Source organism: Aquarana catesbeiana, linkage group LG04 (assembly GCF_042186555.1).
Source record: "Aquarana catesbeiana isolate 2022-GZ linkage group LG04, ASM4218655v1, whole genome shotgun sequence".
NCBI lineage: Eukaryota > Metazoa > Chordata > Amphibia > Anura > Ranidae > Aquarana > Aquarana catesbeiana.
Genome location: NC_133327.1, coordinates 458,555,804 through 458,574,269, shown reverse-complemented (window position 1 = coordinate 458,574,269; position 18,466 = coordinate 458,555,804). Strand labels below are relative to the sequence as shown.

Sequence of the window (18,466 nt, the reverse complement as noted above, 5' to 3'; positions counted from 1 at the left end):
GGTCAGTCCGCCCCTGGCGTCAGTCATTATGAAAAATGTACTGTGGGCAGTTGTCAAGTGGTTAAATTCACTTACTGTCAACTGACTCGCTAGCTGTGCTGAAAATTCCTGCAGTATCTCATGATGTTTTATCATTCAGACCTTTACCATTTGTGTTGCTTGTCTCTGGATTCATTCTAACTTATCACTTTAAAAAGAGTGTTTTCTTTTATACAATAATTAAATGAGGTCTAACTAAAGATCCCTCTAGTGATGCACCCCAGAATTTTATTTGCTTTCCCTACTACCAGGCCACACCATTTGCTCATTTTGGGATCATCTGAAATAAGCACCCCTAAATATTTTTCCCTCTGTACTTCTAGGCAACACTGTACCCCCAATATTGTACTCTATTTACCGAGTGCATTATTTTGCATTTAGAAATGTTTAGCTTCTATTTCTATTGCTTTGAACTATCTTCCATCAATGCCAATCTCCATGAACATCAACCCTCTTGCACACTTTTGTGTCATCAGCAAAAATAGATACCTTACCCACTAAACATTCAGTTATATCACTTAAAAACAGAAAGCCTTCCATTATATCACTTACATATAGATTAAATAGAATAGGACCTAGTGAGCCTTGTGGTACACCACTAGTGACTGGTGTCTGTTCTGATTGAAACTCATTGAAATTTACAGCCACAGACGGATATCTGTTTTTTAGCTAACTGCATATCCACTGAACCAAGTTTTTAGCTTGTACAACCTTTTTTAATTTGATCACTATGTGGAATTGTATCAAATGCTCTGCCGAAATTAAAATAGGCTATGTCCCCAACACCACCCTGTTCCAAAGCATCTGTAATATAGTAAATTCAATCAGATTAGTCTGACCTTGGTAAAGTAATGCTGCCTTTTGTCCTTTTTAAATAGCATTTTATTATAGAAGTCTATATGTCAGATCAAAAAGAGGAAAAACTGAGGAGGAATGAGGTACCAGAGGGATTTGTCCAAAGTGCAAAAATGCAGTCCATATTCCCCTGTGCAGACACATTTTTAAGTTGTCTCTAAATGCTGGCCCTTCACTTTCCCTCCTGGGTTTACTCTCACCTTCAATATCTGACCCTCATTACAAAGGTTAGATAACCTGTGCCTTTAAATTATGAACCCGGCACTAGGGTTCCACACCAAAAACCTCCAGAAGGGAGGGATTCCGCTCCACACGGACCTCCCAGTTTGTAGTGACAGGATTAGTAGATGGCAAGGTCAAGCTCAGTCATTCACACAAGTCAGGCTCAAGGAAGACAAAATGAAGACTATAGGGGTGCATTTACTAAAGGCAAATAGACTGTGCACTTTGCAAAGTGCAGTTGCACTCTGTAAGAGCAGTTGTTCCAAAACTTCCATCATCTAATCAGGAGCAAGCAATGCTGTTTTTTTGTATTTTCCTTGCTTATGATTAAGTATTCTTTGCAAAGTGAAGCTTTACCTCACTTACTAAGCTATGGAGCAACTGCACTTGCAGAGTGCACAGTTTTTTGCCTTTTGTAAATCGACCTCATAGTGCTGACTGCTATATTTTATTAATAAAATAACCACAAATATTGCACTTTCGCTCTCTGAATGTAAGCACTGAAATAAGTACAGAGTGTCAATCCGCTGGATAAAATCATATGTAGTCCAAAAATGCAGAGTGCCAGCTGGCTGCTATATTATTCTTTCTCACAGCCTTACTTTATTGCCCTACCAATGTGCACCCTTAGCAGAATGACTGCCATTGATATTTGTTTTTTGTTTTTTATTATTAAAGCTACAGCTGTTGGTTAAACGCTCTTTACATTGAATCTTTATGAAATTGAGCATTTTTGTATAGTGTGCAAGAAAAAAAACCATAACCTCAATAAACAAACAGCTGTAAGGATTGTTTGCTCATTCATTTTAGTTAGGAGAGCCAACGAGAGCAGAAACAGATACATGGATGTGTATGATTATTGAGCGTTTACCTAGACACTCAGGGTTTGATATACTAAAAGCGGAGAGTGTGAAATCTGGTGCAGCTGTGCATGGTAGCCAATCGGCTTCTAACTTCAGCATGTTCAATTAAGCTTTGGCAATAAAACCTGGAAGCTGATTGGTTTTTATGCAGAGCTGCACCAGACTTTGCACTCTCAAGTTTTGTTAATTCAACCCCATTATGTCTAGGTAAAGCCTGGTGAGCAGGGCCGCCTCAACAGCATCATGGACCCCTAAGCAAAGTAATGCACTGGGGCCCCTACCAGCCTCCCCAATTTACACACCTACTCTCAACAATTAAAGTATAAATAGTTGATAGAATTAAAACATATATATTTATAAATGCTTTTAGTAAAATACATTTTTAACAATAAGAAAACATGCCATAAATCAAAGACTAATCAACATCAAGGGTACAGTACAGGTGGGGGGTCAGGAGGGCACAATACTGGGATCAGAAGTGACACAGTACAGGTTCCAGGATGCTGCCTGGGACATGGTCTTCCCAGGAAAACTTAGTAAAAATTGTGACTATCCCGGCAAATCTGCGACAGTTGGCAAGTGCAATGTAATGCAAGATTATCATGGGGAACCCACGCACCCAGGGGTGCCCATGCCATTAAGAAGGCCCTGCTGGTGAGGTGTTATCTGGTTGGTGGTTTTCTAAAGATCATTTTATTCTAATTCATTGTGTTTTTTTTTTTACTTCACCACAGTGATAAAATAGCCAGAAAATTGTATTATTACCACCTGAAAGAACAAGTCTTGAGATCCCACTGCACTCACACAGAGGAGATTTATTTTTTGCTGGCAGCATATGCACTTCAAGCTGATTGTGGAAACCAAAGAACTCCTATTAAAAATTACTTCGAACCCGAGGCCTACTTTCCACACTGGGTATGAACATTTAACTTGAGACTTAAAGTTATTAAAGGAACAGTCAAATCTACACCAGATGTCTGTTAAATTGTTGTTTTATGTTATTCAATGAAGCATTGTTGTAAGCATTTGCCATCCTCTGCTCTTCATGGTGCTATGGTAGTATTCACTATAAATGTGATCTGTGAAGTCCATGTTTGCTATTGTTTTGCTTATTTGCCAGACTAAAGTGGTCTATATGTATTTAGGTTTTTCAGCACTTTCACATTACTGTCTATGATTCTCCTGCAGTAGTTGTTGTTCTACTCCTCTGTGCAGGTGGCTCATTTGCAGAGCACAAACATCTCATTAGTAAACCAGCAATTTACGTGTGTATGATGTATTTCCCGAGCACAAAACTTCCATGTTTAGGAAATACATTGTATATGTATGCGCAGGTAAACGCCAATGCAAAGAAGAGTTTGTGTTTACACAAGTATGTCCAGGTAACTTGCATGACGGACTGTGTGCCGCAAGTGCGGGAAAATACCTTGAATTCTATGCTGGGCATATTTTCAGTCTTTCACCATCTGTGTGCATTTAGCCTAAATGACAATGTTCATCACACATTTTCCAGAAAAAAACAAGCATCATTCTATTCTTTATAACGCAACTAGTTAATCTGCATGGATTGCCCTTGTTGTACAGTAAATATGCCACCCCATCGTAAACCATCTGTTATTTTCAGGATCTAATTTAATTATTGCTTAAAAATGTTTCTTGTGTCAGGGGAGATAGGAAAATCTAGAGATTTTAAGCAATAATTCCATAATATATACAATTTATATAATTTTAGATTTTGTTGGCCATTAACAAATTAAATAACTTATTTAATTTACTTTTTCTAAATATATTTGTTCTTGTGAAATACTTTAAGTTTTTAATAAGTTACGTGAACGATTACAAAGGGAGTGTTTGCTTACACATGGTAACATTTTGTGAAAATGTCAGCATAAATTACAAGATCTACAAGGATGATGTATAGTATGAAGTCTCAGAGCCTATTTATTAAAATTTTGTTAAAGGTCAAGTCCCATTTTTGTGACTATATTTTCATAATACACCCTTATTTGGGGTGTAACATGAAGCATGGTAACATACAGCACCACATTAGAAGAGACCTGTGCAGAACAGCTAGCAATGTATTTCACCTGCACTTTTCCAGCCAGGCCCATACCTCCGTATGCTGGGGGAATAGTTTGTAAAGCCTGCGCTTTGCAACTGTTACATACTGATTGCAGGTGCAATGCTTTGCAGGCTTCAACGGAAAAAGGTAAAGCCTGCACATTGATCATAAATTCAGTGTTGCTGCATTTCTACTTGTTTGCGAAAGGCAAACAGCTTTTTTTTAATTCTTTATTTTGTTTAAAGTATATCTAAAGGCAAAACTTTTTTTTTGGTAACTTTAGATTAAAGTGGAGAGGAATTAAAACACCTGAACACCTGTCAGGCTAGAGATTCATCCTCTTTGTTTGTTATCATTAAAAGTAAAAGAAGGTACCACATTTTGGATTGTCCCCAGAACAGGAATACAGGGGAAATCTTCCAATGGGGACACTAGTTTTGGTGAGCTTGGTGACAGTGAAGGATTATTTTACTTTGAAGGAATTTCCTCTGCTTTGAAGGAATTTCCTCTAATTTCCTGTTTTGGCCATGATACAGGAAATAAAGGGTAATTTGCAAAATGGGACACAGATGGCAAAAAAAGTTCCCAGGGGTTATAACCCTCCCTTGTTCTATCTAAAATAAATAAAAAGTTTTGCCTTTAGTACTACTTTTAAGAAGGCAGAGAAGCACAAGAGTATGTATCACATTGGATATACAGTATCTGGTTCATGTCTTTTTAGTGTATTACATTGCAACTAAACATTTTCCTCTATCGATTTACCAGTTTATGTACTAATCTTAAGCAAAATGTTCATGGTTCTTTCGAATTTTACTCTCCGCTGCTTCCATGTTTGAACATTAAAAAAAAAAAAAACTAATATAGGGTTCATGGGATTGGGATAGCAAAATGAGGCATGTGGGGTAAGTAAGAGGGAGTTAGGAAAGTGGTGGAGGTGGGGGAGCGCATCATGATTCTGTCCAGTGCACTGTGCATTTTATCACTGCAGCGCAGCTCTGAGCTGCGTTTCAGTGCGAAGAGGACACATAGAAAACAAATGTTTTCTATGTGCCCTAGCAGTGACCTGCGTTTTCCAGTAAGGAAAAATGCCAGTCACCACACTAGTATAATTTGGCCTTAAGTGAATCAACAGTGAGTGTTTGCACGTATGTTTAGACAAATGTTTTAGATGCAGCAAATATGCTGTGTTTTACTTTTCCCCAAGTCAGTGTCTGGGAGTCTCTTGTAATAGGTTTGTAGCTCATCCTAGATCCCTCTAAGAATTGAGCAGTCCCAGAAGATATGTAGTATTGTACCTGGTTCCTTCTGACATTACCAGCATAGCTGAGAGACCCACAAATAGAGGGTAGGGTTGACTGTACAGTGGGGACGGAAAGTTTTCAGACCCCCTTAAATTTTTCACTCTTTGTTATATTGCAGCCATTTGCTAAAATCATTTAAGTTCATTTTTTTTTCCTCATTAATGTACACACAGCACCCCATATTGACAGAAAAACACGGAATTGTTGACACGTTTGCAGATTTATTAAAAAAGAAAAACTGAAATATCACATGGTCCTAAGTATTCAGACCCTTTGCTGTGACACTCATATATTTAACTCAGGTGCTGTCTATTTCTTCTGATTATCCTTGAGATGGTTCTACACCTTCATTTGAGTCCAGCTGTGTTTGATTATACTGATTAGACTTGATTAAGAAAGCCACACACTTGTCTATATAAGACATTACAGCTCACAGTGCAAATGAGAATCATGAGGTCAAAGGAACTGCCTGAAGAGCTCAGAGACAGAATTGTGGCAAGGCACAGATCTGGCCAAGGTTACAAATAAAGAAGAACCCAAAGATCACTGTGGCTGAGCTCCAGAGATGCAGTTGGGAGAAAGTTGTAGAAAGTCAACCATCACTGCGGCCCTCCACCAGTCGGGGCTTTATGGCATAGTGGCCCGACGGAAGCCTCTCCTCAGTGCAAGACACATGAAAGCCGGCATGGAGTTTGCTAAAAAAAACACCTGAAAGACTCCAAGATAGTGAGAAATAGGATTCTCTGGTCTGATGAGACCAAGATAGAACTTTTTGGCCTTAATTCTAAGCGGTATGTATGGAGAAAACCAGGCACTGCTCATCACCTGTCCTATACAGTCCCAACAGTGAAGCATGGGGGTGGCAGCATCATGCTGTGGGGGTGTTTTTCAGCTGCAGGGACAAGACAACTGGTTGCAATCGAGGGAAAGATGAATGCGACCAAGTACAGGGATATCCTGGACGAAGACTTTCTCCAGAGTGCTCAGGACCTCAGACTGGGCCGAAGGTTTACCTTCCAACAAGATAATGACTCTAAGCACACAGCTAAAATAACGAAGGAGTGGCTTTACAACAACTCCGTGACTGTTCTTGAATGGCCCAGCCAGAGCCCGACTTAAACCCGACTTGAGCATCTCTGGAGAGACCTAAAAATGCCTGTCCACCAATGTTTATAATCCAACCTGACAGAACTGGAAAGGATCTGCAAGGAGGAATGGCAGAGGATCCCCAAATCCAGGTGTGAAAAACTTGTTGCATCTTTCCCAAAAAGACTCATGGCTGTATTAGATCAAAAGGGTGCTTCTACTAAATACTGAGCAAAGGATCTGAATACTTAGGACCATGTGATATTTCAGTTTTTCTTTTCTAATAAATCTGCAAAAATGTCAACAATTCCGTGTTTTTCTGTCAATATGGGGTGCTGTGTGTACAATAATGAGGAAAAAAATGAACTTAAATGATTTTAGCAAATGGCTGCAATATAACAAAGAGTGAAAAATTTAAGGGGGTCTGAATACTTTCTGTCCCCACTGTACCATCTCAATGAGATTTTAAAACCTGATTCTTGTATCTTATTTGCTACTGATGATTTGTGGGCAGAATAAAGGATATTATTCCATTGATCTTTTGACAGTGAGAGTCGAAGATCCCATTCCCATTTAAAAAGGTATAGTGGGACATAGTTGTTACATTGGAGCAGACATGGGTGTATGTGGCATAACGGACTTCTTTTGCTCTTTTGATTTGGGTAACGAGAGAAAATTTCTAATATGGACAAGTCTTTATAGTAATAGAGGGGATCAGTCAAAGTCTGTATTTTTAATATAGTCGTCCAGCCACCTAGGTTAAAAAAATTTTGGATTTTGAATCTGCTTGTGAAAATGGTTGAAAACCTCGATCTGAGCTGCCTGCTGAAAAAGAGGGAAGACCAAGAATTGGGGTGTAATTGGGAGGTGTGTGTTATTTGACTCTCCTCTTGGATCAAGGTTTGAAGGGTTACCCCTATCAAGGAGTCTTCTTTCGCCATTGCTCTGTGAGTGTGGTAACCAAAGTAGGTCCCGTAGTGGTATATTTAACTGGTTCTGTTCTGGTTGAACCCATAATTTTGTAATGGCGTATTTGCTTCAGGCAATAAACCTAGACATGTGCACAGCTCTATAACATAGTGTTGGGTCTGGGAAGCCTATTCCCCCAGAATATGTGTTTAGCATTCACACTATGTTGCTTATTTACCCCAAAAAAATATCTAAATTCAGTCCAAATTGGTGGACTTGGCAATGAACTCTAGTCTGGGCAAGGAAAAATTACGTCAGCAGCTACAAATACTGTAGCTGCTGACTTTCAATAGAAAGACACTTACCCCTCCAGGGATCCAGCGAAGTCGGCACGCAAGCCGATTTGTCAATTGGCTTCAAAAGCAGGCCCCTTCACTAAGGGAAACCTGCAGTGAAGCTTTCAGGCTTGATAGCCTGTTTTCTACTGCGCATGCACGAGTCGCGCTGCACTTTCCAGATGGTCCCACCATCTTCTGGGACCTGTGTGTGCCCCAGATGGCAGCAGGGAAAAGGGGCTGGAAATACTCAGAGGTTGCTGCAGCGATCTTACGTGGAAATAGGAGTGGGTACTCCCCCCCTAAAAAAAAGGTGCCAAATATGGCAGCTGAGGGGAGAAGGTGCAAACCAGCTAAACTTCCCATTTTGGGTGGAGCTCCGCTTTAAGTTAGCCATACGTGGTTCTATTTTTTTTCAGCCAAAACTAAACTGATTCTCTGTTGCACTATTGTATTCTGACAGCATTGAGGCTGCCTCACTGTCAGAATACACAGATCAGTGCTGCTGAGAGAAACAAGCCACTGGATGGTGTCTAACCAATGTATGGGAAGAGCATGTGACCACAAAGTGCATATAAATCTATATAAAATACTGACATATAATCACACACATAGGTTGGACTTGATAGACTTGTGTCTTTTTTCAACCTCACCTACTATGTAACTATGTAAAATATATATATCCACATGAGCTGGTGTCACTAGAGCATATACAAAGGCCCCTTTCACACAACCATCACTGATGTTTACTCAGGAACTTATGAAGCCCATGTGCAAGGGGCCAAAAACTGTGTGTAAAGAGTAATGTTGAGTATAGGCGAGTAAATTTGTGCAAACGTATTGACGAGTAAATTTCTTCTTCATGGTCAGTATTTTATTATACTCACTTATACTCGCGTAAACATTAAACGAGTAAAAACATGAGTAAATTACTGCACTCAAATGTAAAATTTTCTATTTTTATTTTACTGCTCTGTACTCAACACTATATTACTGATCTTTACTGTGTGCAGTGTGTTCCATAGACAACAATGCATCTCATTTCAGATCAGTAAAAAAGAAGCATTTTTTACTCCCGTGTGCAACAGGCCTAACTACAGTGCCTTGAAAAAGTATTCATACCCCTTGAAATTGTTCACATTTTGTAATGTTACAACCCAAAACGTAAATGTATTTTATGTGATAGACCAACACAAAGTGGCACATAATTGTCAAGTGGAAGAACAATGATAAATGGTTTTCAGTTTTTTTTTACAAGAATCTGAAAATGTGGTGTGCACTTGTATTCAGCCCCTTTTACTCTAATACTTCTAACTAAAATCTAGTGGAGCCATTTGTCTTCAGACATCACCGAATTAGTAAATAAAGTCCTCCTGTGTGTAATTTAATTTCAATATAAATACAGCTGTTCTGTGAAGCCCTCAGAGGTTTGTTAGAGGACCTTTGTGAACAAACAGCATTGATAAGGCCAAGGAACACACCAGACTGGTCAGGGATAAAGTTATGGAGAAGTTTAAAGCAGGGTTAGGTTTTAAAAAAAATATATCCCAAGCTGTGAACATCTCACGGAGCCTTGTTCAATCCATCATCGGAAAATGGAAAGAGTATGGCACAACTGCAAACCTACCAAGACATGGCCGTCCACCTAAACTGACAGGCCGGGCAAGGAGAGCATTAATTAGAGAAGCAGCCAAGAGGCCCATGGTAACTCTGCAGAGATCCACAGCTCAGGTGGGAGAATCTGTCCACAGGACAACTAATAGTCGTGCCCTCCACAAATCTGGCCTTTATGGAAGTTTGGCAAGAATAATGCTAAAAGAAGTCCCTTTTGCCAAAAGCCATGTGCGGGCTCAGCAAACATGTGGAAGAAGGTGCTCTGGTCAGATGAGACCAAAATTTAACTCTTTGGCCAAAAAGCAAAATACTATGTGTGGTGGAAAACTAACACTGAACATCACCCTGAACACACCATCCCCATCGTGAAACATGGTGGTGGCAGCATCATGTTGTGCAGGTGCTTTTCTTCAGCATGGACAGGGAAGCTGGTCAGAGTTGATGGGAAGATGGATGGAGCCAAATACAGGGCAATCTTAAAAGAAAACCTGTTAGTTTGCAAAAGACTTGAGACTGGGGCGGAGGTTCACCTTCTAGCAGGACAACGACCCTAAACATGCAGCCAGAGCTACAATGGAATGGTTTAGATCAAAGCATATTCATGTGTTAGAATGGCCCAGTCAAAGTACAGACCTAAATCCAATTGAGAATCTGTGGCAAGACTTGAAAATTGCTGTTCACAGATGCTCTCCATCCAATCTGACAGCGCTTGAGCTATTTTGCAAAGAAGAATGGGAAAAAATGTCACTCTCTAGCTGTGCAAAGCTGTTAGAGACATACCCAAAAAGACTTGCAGCTGTAATTGCAGCAAAAAGTGATTATACAAAATATTGACTCGAGGGCTGAATACAAATGCATGCCACACTTTTCAGACATTTATTTGTAAAAAAATGTCACATAAAATCCCAATAAAATACATGTACGTTTTTGGTTGCAACATGACAAAATGTGGAAAATTTCAAGGGGTATGAATCCTTTTTCAAGGCACTATAGGTTCCTCGAACAAGTGTATGTTTAGTCGTTTGCATGAGAGATGTTTTAGTGTAAAAATAAAGATGTTTGCAAGTAGACTATATTCTTATTTTTCACAGATCATTGCAAAAAGAGGAGCTGATTATATATTGAAGCATGCTCCTGAGGTGCACAAGGAACTTCAAGGAATGTCTGTGAAGGAAGCTGTTCTAAATTTCATTAGGGAATCATGTGTCCTGGAAGATGTACCTGTTCATTATTATAGACTTCTAAAGGTAAGAGATTAAAAAAATGCTATATACTGTATGTCATGTGTTGCTTATGAAGGTATGTTTACTCTTGAATGTATTAAATCAATGTTTCTCAACCTTTTTGCAGTCAGGGCGCCCTTGAAAAGTATTTAGTCTCAAGGCATCCCAGTCTAAGGCTTGGTTCAGGTTACTGCGTGTCGCAGAGCGCGCACAAAATCACGCTTGTTCCTGACTGCGGTGGACGGTCGGCAAGTGGTTAATAAAAGACCACATAGATACGTTTTTGCTTGAAATTATTTATTTTTTAAGCAATAGATGGTATAAAGTCATGAAAGACAGAAATTGTCAAACAAATCTTATTTCTTTTTATGAGGAGGTATGCAAAACCTTAGACAGAGGGGTGGCTGTGGATATGGTATGCTTGGATCTTGCAAAAGTTTTTTTGAAACCGTTCCCCACACACGGCTAATGTGAAGTTAGTCTACTGGCTTGAAAAAATCAGTTTGTAAATGTATGGAAAACTGGCTAAAAGACCGTATTCAGAGAGTAGTGGCTAATTATTCATACTCTGAATGGTCTAGGGTTGTTAGTGGTGTACCCCAAGGTTCAGTGTTGGGATCCTTATTTTAAATATGTTTTTAAAAGAGATAGATTCTGGGATTAAAAGTACCATTTCTGTCTTTGCAAATGACACCAAGCTATGCAGTGGAATAACATCCTTACAAGGTGTGACCAACTTACAAGTCGACCTACGTGTATTGTTTAATTGGGTGCATATGTGGTAAATGAGGTTTAATGTTAATAAATGTAAAGTTATGCACGTGGGGGCTAAGAATATGCATGCATCATACATACTGGAGTGCAACAGGGGGAATCAATGGTGGAGAAGGATCTGGGTGTTCCTGTGGATCATAAGCTTAACCGCTTGCCGACCAGCCGCCATCATTATACCACCCGCGAATCGTCATAGGTGTAAGTCGGCTTGTGAACTCAATTTTGTGGGTGGGTGCGTATGCTCCCATTGGCCAGCGGGGGAGCCAATCAGTGGGTCTGTCAGACTCCATGTCCGCCAGCCACCCGTGATCGTTCCCCGCAGTGACAGAACAGGGATCTGCCTGTGTAAACAAGGCAGATCTCCATTCTGACAGGGGTGATCACACAGATCTGGTCTTTCTGCTAAGCAGGAAGATGGATCTGTGTTTTTCTCCAATCACACAGTCCCCCATACAGTTAGAAATCACAAACAGGGAACACATTTAACCCCTTGATTGCCCCTGATGTTAACCCCTTCCCTGCCAGTGTGATTGATACAATAACTGTGCATACAGTGGCTATAAAAAGTCTACACACCCCTGTTAAAATGTCAGGTTTCTGTGATGTAAAAAAAATGAGCCAAAGATAGATCCTTTCAAAACTTTTTACACCTTTTGAACTGTTGAACAACAAACTGAAATCTTTTAGGTGGGGGGAAGTAAAAATAAAAACCTAAAATAATCTGGTTGCATAAGTGTACACACCCTTAAACAAATACTTTGTTGAAGCACCTTCTGATTTTATTACAGCACTCAGTCTTTTTGGGTATGAGTCTATCAGCATGGCACATCTTGATTTGGGAATATTTGCCCACTCTTCTTTGGAAAAACACCCCAAATCTGTCAGATTGCGGGGGCATCTCCTGTGCACAGCCCTCTTCAGATCACCCCACAAATTTTCAATCGGATTCAGGTCTGGGCTCAGGGTGGGCCATTCCAAAACTTCAATCTTCTTCTGGTGAAGCCATTCCTTTGTTGATTTGGATGTATGCTTTGGGTCGTTGTCATGCTGAAAGACGAAGTTCCTCTTCATGTTCACCTTTCTAGCAGAAGCCTGAAGGTTTTGTGCCAATATTGACTGGTATTTGGAACTGTTCATAATTCCCTCTACCTTGACTAAGGTCCATGTTCCAGCTGAAGAAAAACTGCCCCAAAGCATGATGCTGCCACCACCCTACTTCACTGTGGGTATGGTGTTCTTTTGGTGATGTGCAGTGTTGTTTTTGCACCAAACATGTCATTTTGGAATTATGGCCAAAAAGTTCAACCTTGGTTTCATCAGACCATAACACATTTACCCACATGCTTTTGGTAGACTTCAGATGTGTTTTTGCCAAGTTTAGCCGGGCTTGGTTGCTTTTCTTCGTAAGAAAAGGCTTCCATCTTGCCACACTACCCCATAGCCCAGACATATGAAGAATACGGGAGATTGTTCTCACATGTACCACACAGCCAGTACTTGCCAGATATTCCTGCACCTCCTTTAATGTTGCTGTAGGCCTCTTGGCAGCCTCCCTGGCCAGTTTTCTTTTTGTCTTTTTATCAATTTTGGAGGGACGTCCAGTTCTTGGTAATGTCACTGCCATATTTTCTCCACTTGATGATGAATGTCTTCACTGTGTTCCATGGCATATGTAATGCCTTGGAAACCCTTTTGTAACCTTCTCCTGACCGATACCTTTTAACAATGAGATCCCTCGGATGCTTTGAAAGCTCTCTGCAGACCATGGATTTTGCTGTAGGATGCGTCTAAGAAAATGTCAGGAAAAAGCTACTAGAACAGCTGAACTTGGTTAATCAGTGGCACTTTAAATGATGGCAGGTATGTACTGACTCCTATTTAACATGAGTTTGAATGTGATTGCTTAATTCTGAACACAGCTACATCCCCAGTTTTAAGAGTGTGTGCACACTTATGCAACCACATTATTTTAGTTTTTTAATGTTACTTCCCTCCACCTAAAAAATCTCAGTTTGTTTTTCAGTTGATTTGTACAGTTTATAGGCCACATAAAATGTGGAAAAAATTCTGAAATGGTTTATCTTTCTCTCATTTTTTTTTTTTTATACATCACAGAAACCTGACATTTTAACAAGGGGTGTGTAGACTTTTTATAGCCACTATATTTTTAGCACTGATTACTGTAATATTGTCACTGGTTCCCAAAAAAGTGTCAAATATGTCAGTTAGGTGTCCGATCTGTCTGCCTCAATGTCACAGTCCCGCTAATAATCACTGATTGCAGCCATTACTAGTAAAAAAAAGAAATAATAAAAATGCCATAAATCTGTGCCCTATTTTAACTTTTGAGCAAACCAATCAATATACACTTATTGCGATTTTTGTTACCAAAAATATGTAGCAGAATACATATCGGCCTAAAATGATTAATACATTAGTTTTTTTTTACATTTTTTTTGTTGAAATTTTTTTATAGCAGAAAGTAATAAAAGCATTTTTTTCTTCAAAATTGTCGCTCTTTTTATATTTATAGCGCAAAAAATAAAAACTGCAGAGGAGATCAAATACCACCAAAAGAAACCTCTAAAAAAAAGGACATCAATTTTGTTTGGTTACAGTGTCGCATGACCGAGCAATTGTCAGTTAAAGCGGCGCAGTGCCGTATCGCAAAAAATGGCCTGGTCAGGAAGTGGGTAAATCCTTCTATGGCTTAAGTGGTTAAAGTAACATTAAACCTTCGTCTTTTTGATTAAAATAACAAACATGATATACTTACCTGCTTGGGCCAATGGTTTTTCACAGAGCAGCCCCAATCCTTCTCTTCTGGGGTCCCCCGCCGGTGCTCCAGACCCCTCTTCTTCGGTGAGTGCCCCCAAGGAAAGCGGCTATATACACAGACCCGGCGACTCGGCCCACCGAGAGGCACTGCTCTCATACACATCGCTGGAATGGATCAAGCTCAGGTAAGAATGGGGGGGGCTGGGGAATCGTGCATCTCTGAACCACTTTTCATAACAGCATGCAGTGCCAAGCTGTGGTTTCCAATGCAAGCAGAATCATTGCATTGGAAACATTCAGAACATTCCGACGCACAGCCAGCTTATTTAAGCTGTGTATGCCAAGCATGTGGTGCTTCCAGAAGGCAGTTGTGGGATACAGAACAGGCTCTGAACCAAGCATTTGCAGCGGTTCATTTCTCCTTTCCCAGGTCACATAAGTCACTAGGTGTTGCTTGGCAGACTAAAGGTGCTTAGCAGGATTGTTGCATAGGGGCTTGGTGAGCCCGATTTAAAGGATCTCCCTTCTGAGGTGTGTTAATACTACAACCAGGTACTCTTTTTGTGGCTTGTAAATGTCCTCAAAAAAAGAGGAGCGGGACTAACACTAGAGGGAAGGGCACGCCTATGTTGTCAGTAGTTCCTGATGAACCTAGTCGTATCCCTAGTTTTGTATCCCTTGAAGTACCAGAGGCTTCTGGGCAATCTGAGCCGCTGCACCTATCTGGTATTGTGCGTACAGTCAATGCTGCTGCTTCACCCTTTATCACCAAGGATGAACTGTCCTCGGCCATAGCCAGGTTAGAGCACAGAATTGCGGGCATGATTGCCTCCATCCTGCAGGGCGGCAAGAAGCGTGACAGATCCCCCTCCCCGGAGCCTCCTAGCAGGAATGGTTTGAGGATGGGGAAGAGCTAAAAATCTCAGGATTCTGTGGAGAGCCTGGCTTCTGAGCAATCTGGACAAGAAGATATCCAATTGATGTCTGCCTCTCAGTCGCAGAGGCTTTTGATAGAGACTCTTACCGAGATGGTTTGTTCTGCCTTTAAGTTGCCTCTTACAGAGTTTACTGAGCCTCCCTGGTCCTCTTTGGGGTGCCTGAGGCCTCTTCAGACCGCACAGGATTTCCCCTTACATCCTCTGTTCGAACAGGCGGTGTATACTGATTGGGAACATCCTGACAGGACTTTTGTTCCTCCTAAGAGGTTTTCCCTTTTATATCCCATGGATGAAAAGTTCATTAAGAAGTGGAGTATGCCAGCCATAGATGCAGTAGTCTCTTCCTTAAACAAAAACTTAATTTGTCCGGTAGATAACGCACAGGGCTTGAAAGACCCTGTTGACAAGAAATCTGAGTCATAATTAAAAGCTTCCTTTTCAGTGGCCAGTTCAGCTATTCAGCCAGCTGTTGCAGCAATTGGTACCTGCCAGTCCATAAAGGATCAGGTTAGACGGCCTGACAGGCCTAACCGGGAGGATGATCTGCCTGAAAATAAGACAGATATTTCTTGAGCGCTGTGTTTTGCTGTTCACGCCTTAAAGGATTCAATACAGCAGGTTTCTCGTTTGGCTCTCTTGTCTGTACATATGCGCAGACTTTTGTGGCTTAAGAACTGGTCAGCCGATCTTCCTTTTAAAAAGTTATTGGCAGGTTCCCCTTTTATGGGGAACGTTTATTTGGTGATCATTTGGACAAGTATATCCAAAAGATTTCAGGAGGGAAGAGTTCTTTACGAAGAAAAGCACCAGACGTCCCTCGTTTAAAACCTCAGGGACTGCTTCCTCAAGTGTCTCAGCGCCAAGGCAGTTCTGCCGCCAACAGGGCACTAGAGCCAGGGGAAAGCCGCAAGGCCAGGGCCAGTAAAAGCCCTGGGTCCAAAACTCTTCTAAACCCAGCATCAAGCCCTCCTTTTGAGGGGAAATGCCCCCATTGTATCGGGTGGGCTGCTGCACTTTGCGGACATTTGGAGAACAATAGTTCAGGACGAGTGGGTCACCTCAACTATATCCCGCGGTTACAAGCTGGAGTTGCGGGGGGGGAGTTCCCCCTCCAGAGGTTTCTAAGATCCAGCGTTCCCTTGGATCCTTCAAAAAGAGACTTATTGCTTCAGGCACTACATAATTTAATGAATCAAGGAGTGATTGTAGGGGTTCCTATATCCGAAAGGGGCGCAGGGTTTTACTCGGTTCAAAAACCAAACGGGGACACAAGGCCCATTTTGGACCTAAGATCCCAGAACCAGTATCTACTGATCCAGTCCTTTCGGATGGAGTCTGTCCGCTCAGTAGTAGCCTCACTCCAGATGGGAGACTTTCTAGCCTCCATCGATATAAAAGACGTGTATTTACACGTACCTATCTTTCAGCCTCATCAGAGGTTCCTTCGATTTGCAGTAGAGGAACGTCATTTTCAGTTTGTGGCTCTACCCTTTGGGCTTGCTACAAAGGTCCTAGCACCAGTACTGGGTCTTTTAAGGACCCCGGGGATCTTGGTGCTTGGGTATCTGGATGAGCTCCAGCTCAGAGATCACTCACTACAGGCTCTAGAACAGAGCATAACTTGCACAGGGCAGTATTTGGAAAGCTTAGGCTGGATCATAAATACCGAAAAATGAACCTGGAGACCAGCTCAAAGTCTAAAGTATTTAGGTCTGATCTTAGATACGGTCCAAGCAAGGGTATTTTTGCCACCCGTAAAGATCTATGCCCCGAAGGATCAGGGCGTCAGATAAAGGGCACCAGACAACCCTCCATTTGGCTCTGTATAATGCCGCGTACACACGAGCGGACTTTACGGCAGACTTTTCGCCGGACTTTGTCCGCTAGGTGCGTCGGACTTAAAAACGGACGGACTTGGACACACACGATCACTCTAAAAGTCCGATGGTTTTGAACGTGGTGACGTACAGCACAAACGACGGGACTAGAAAAAGGAAGTTCAAGCCCCACCACGGCACCCTTTGGGCTCCTTCTACTAATCTCATGTTTATCTCGTGTTAGTAGAAGTTTGGTTAGAGACGATTCACGCTTTTCACACTTCAGCTTATTTCGATCGTTTTCTGAGGTTCAGTTTGTGCTTGTGAGGTTTGTATCTGCTTTTCAGTGCGTGTTGGTCAGTTCGTAACCTGCCTAGCAGGCCGTTCTGGTCCGCTCGTTCCTGATTTTCAGGTCGCTCTTCATAGGCCTTGCTGTTCCTCAGTGCGTTTGTTATAAGTTTGTTTGACCAGCCGACCGTTTTGAAGCCATGTCGCATGGACGTACTCGTTCTCGAGTTCGTGCTGCGTGGGGACTTGGTGTTGGGGTTAATACTTTGACCCGAGTCCAGTCCATGAACAGGGCGAGGAGGAGTTCATGGATGAAGAATTGGTTGCGCCAGCGTGAACAATTCTCGCACATGCCTTTGCTCCGTGAAATCCGTGAGAATAATCCTGAGGATTTCAGGAATTATCTCAGGATGACGGACCCCGTTTTTGAACGTCTGCTGGCTATGCTGACCCCCTATATCAGCAGGATACCTGCATGAGGCAAGCCATCACTGCGGAGCAGAGGCTAGTTGCCACTTTACGTTACTTGGCAACTGGGAGAAGTCTTCAGGACTTGAAGTTCCCGACAGGCATCTCCCCCCAGGCTCTGTGGATCATAATCCCAGAGACCTGTTCTGCCATCATTCAGGTCCTGCAGAAGGACTATATGAAGGTAAGTTTTATCCTTTAACATTACATGATATGTATTAATGTTTGCTAACGTATTGTCTAAATGTCCTCGTTACCTAATTACCATGCTTTGAATATGCTGTGAATGTCCCCTTTATCTTCATGCATGCCTGTTTTTTTACATTAATCATTTTTTGCCCTACATGCATATTTACCTTCACTAACCTCCCCACCATGCAATCCTGGGTCCATTTATATCTCTAGCCTATAGTCCCTTGAACAATGTATATTGTCAGCTCCATTGTACTGTTTTACCCTCCCCCACCCTCTCAAATGTTAGCAACTGTCAGGTGTGTTTTTTTTACCCAAATTAGAACCCCTCCCCCACCCCCTCAAATGTTTGCAACTGTCAGGTGTGTTTTTTAACATAATTAGAACCCCTCCCCCACCCCCTCAAATGTTAGCAACTGTCAGGTGTGTTTTTTTACATAATTAGAACCCCTTCCCCCACATTCAAATTGATCAATGGGCCATCAGAGGGGGTGAGTAATCTTATAAGTGGGCCTTATGTTTTTTAGAATTAAAAGCAAAAAAACACATAATAATGTTCGACTGCTGTTGTTCAAGAATGTTTTTGTGTAATCTGATATCCAAGTTATGTTTAAAAGTACTTTTATATTATTTTTTTTCTTGTTTCACTCCACAGTTTCCTTCCAGTACACAGGAATGGCAGACTGTGGCCTCCCAGTTCGC

General features: G+C 41.4%; 1 protein-coding gene across 1 annotated transcript in view; it reads left to right on the top strand.

Annotated features, from left to right (window-relative positions):
* FRMD1 (FERM domain containing 1) overlaps positions 1-18,466 on the top strand; it is a 112,365-nt gene that overhangs the window by 61,387 nt on the left and 32,512 nt on the right. Inside the window, exons 6-7 of the mRNA XM_073627537.1 lie at positions 2,714-2,894; positions 10,378-10,533. Coding sequence (XP_073483638.1) covers positions 2,714-2,894; positions 10,378-10,533 — 337 coding nt within the window. The remainder of the gene's footprint in view (positions 1-2,713; positions 2,895-10,377; positions 10,534-18,466) is intronic.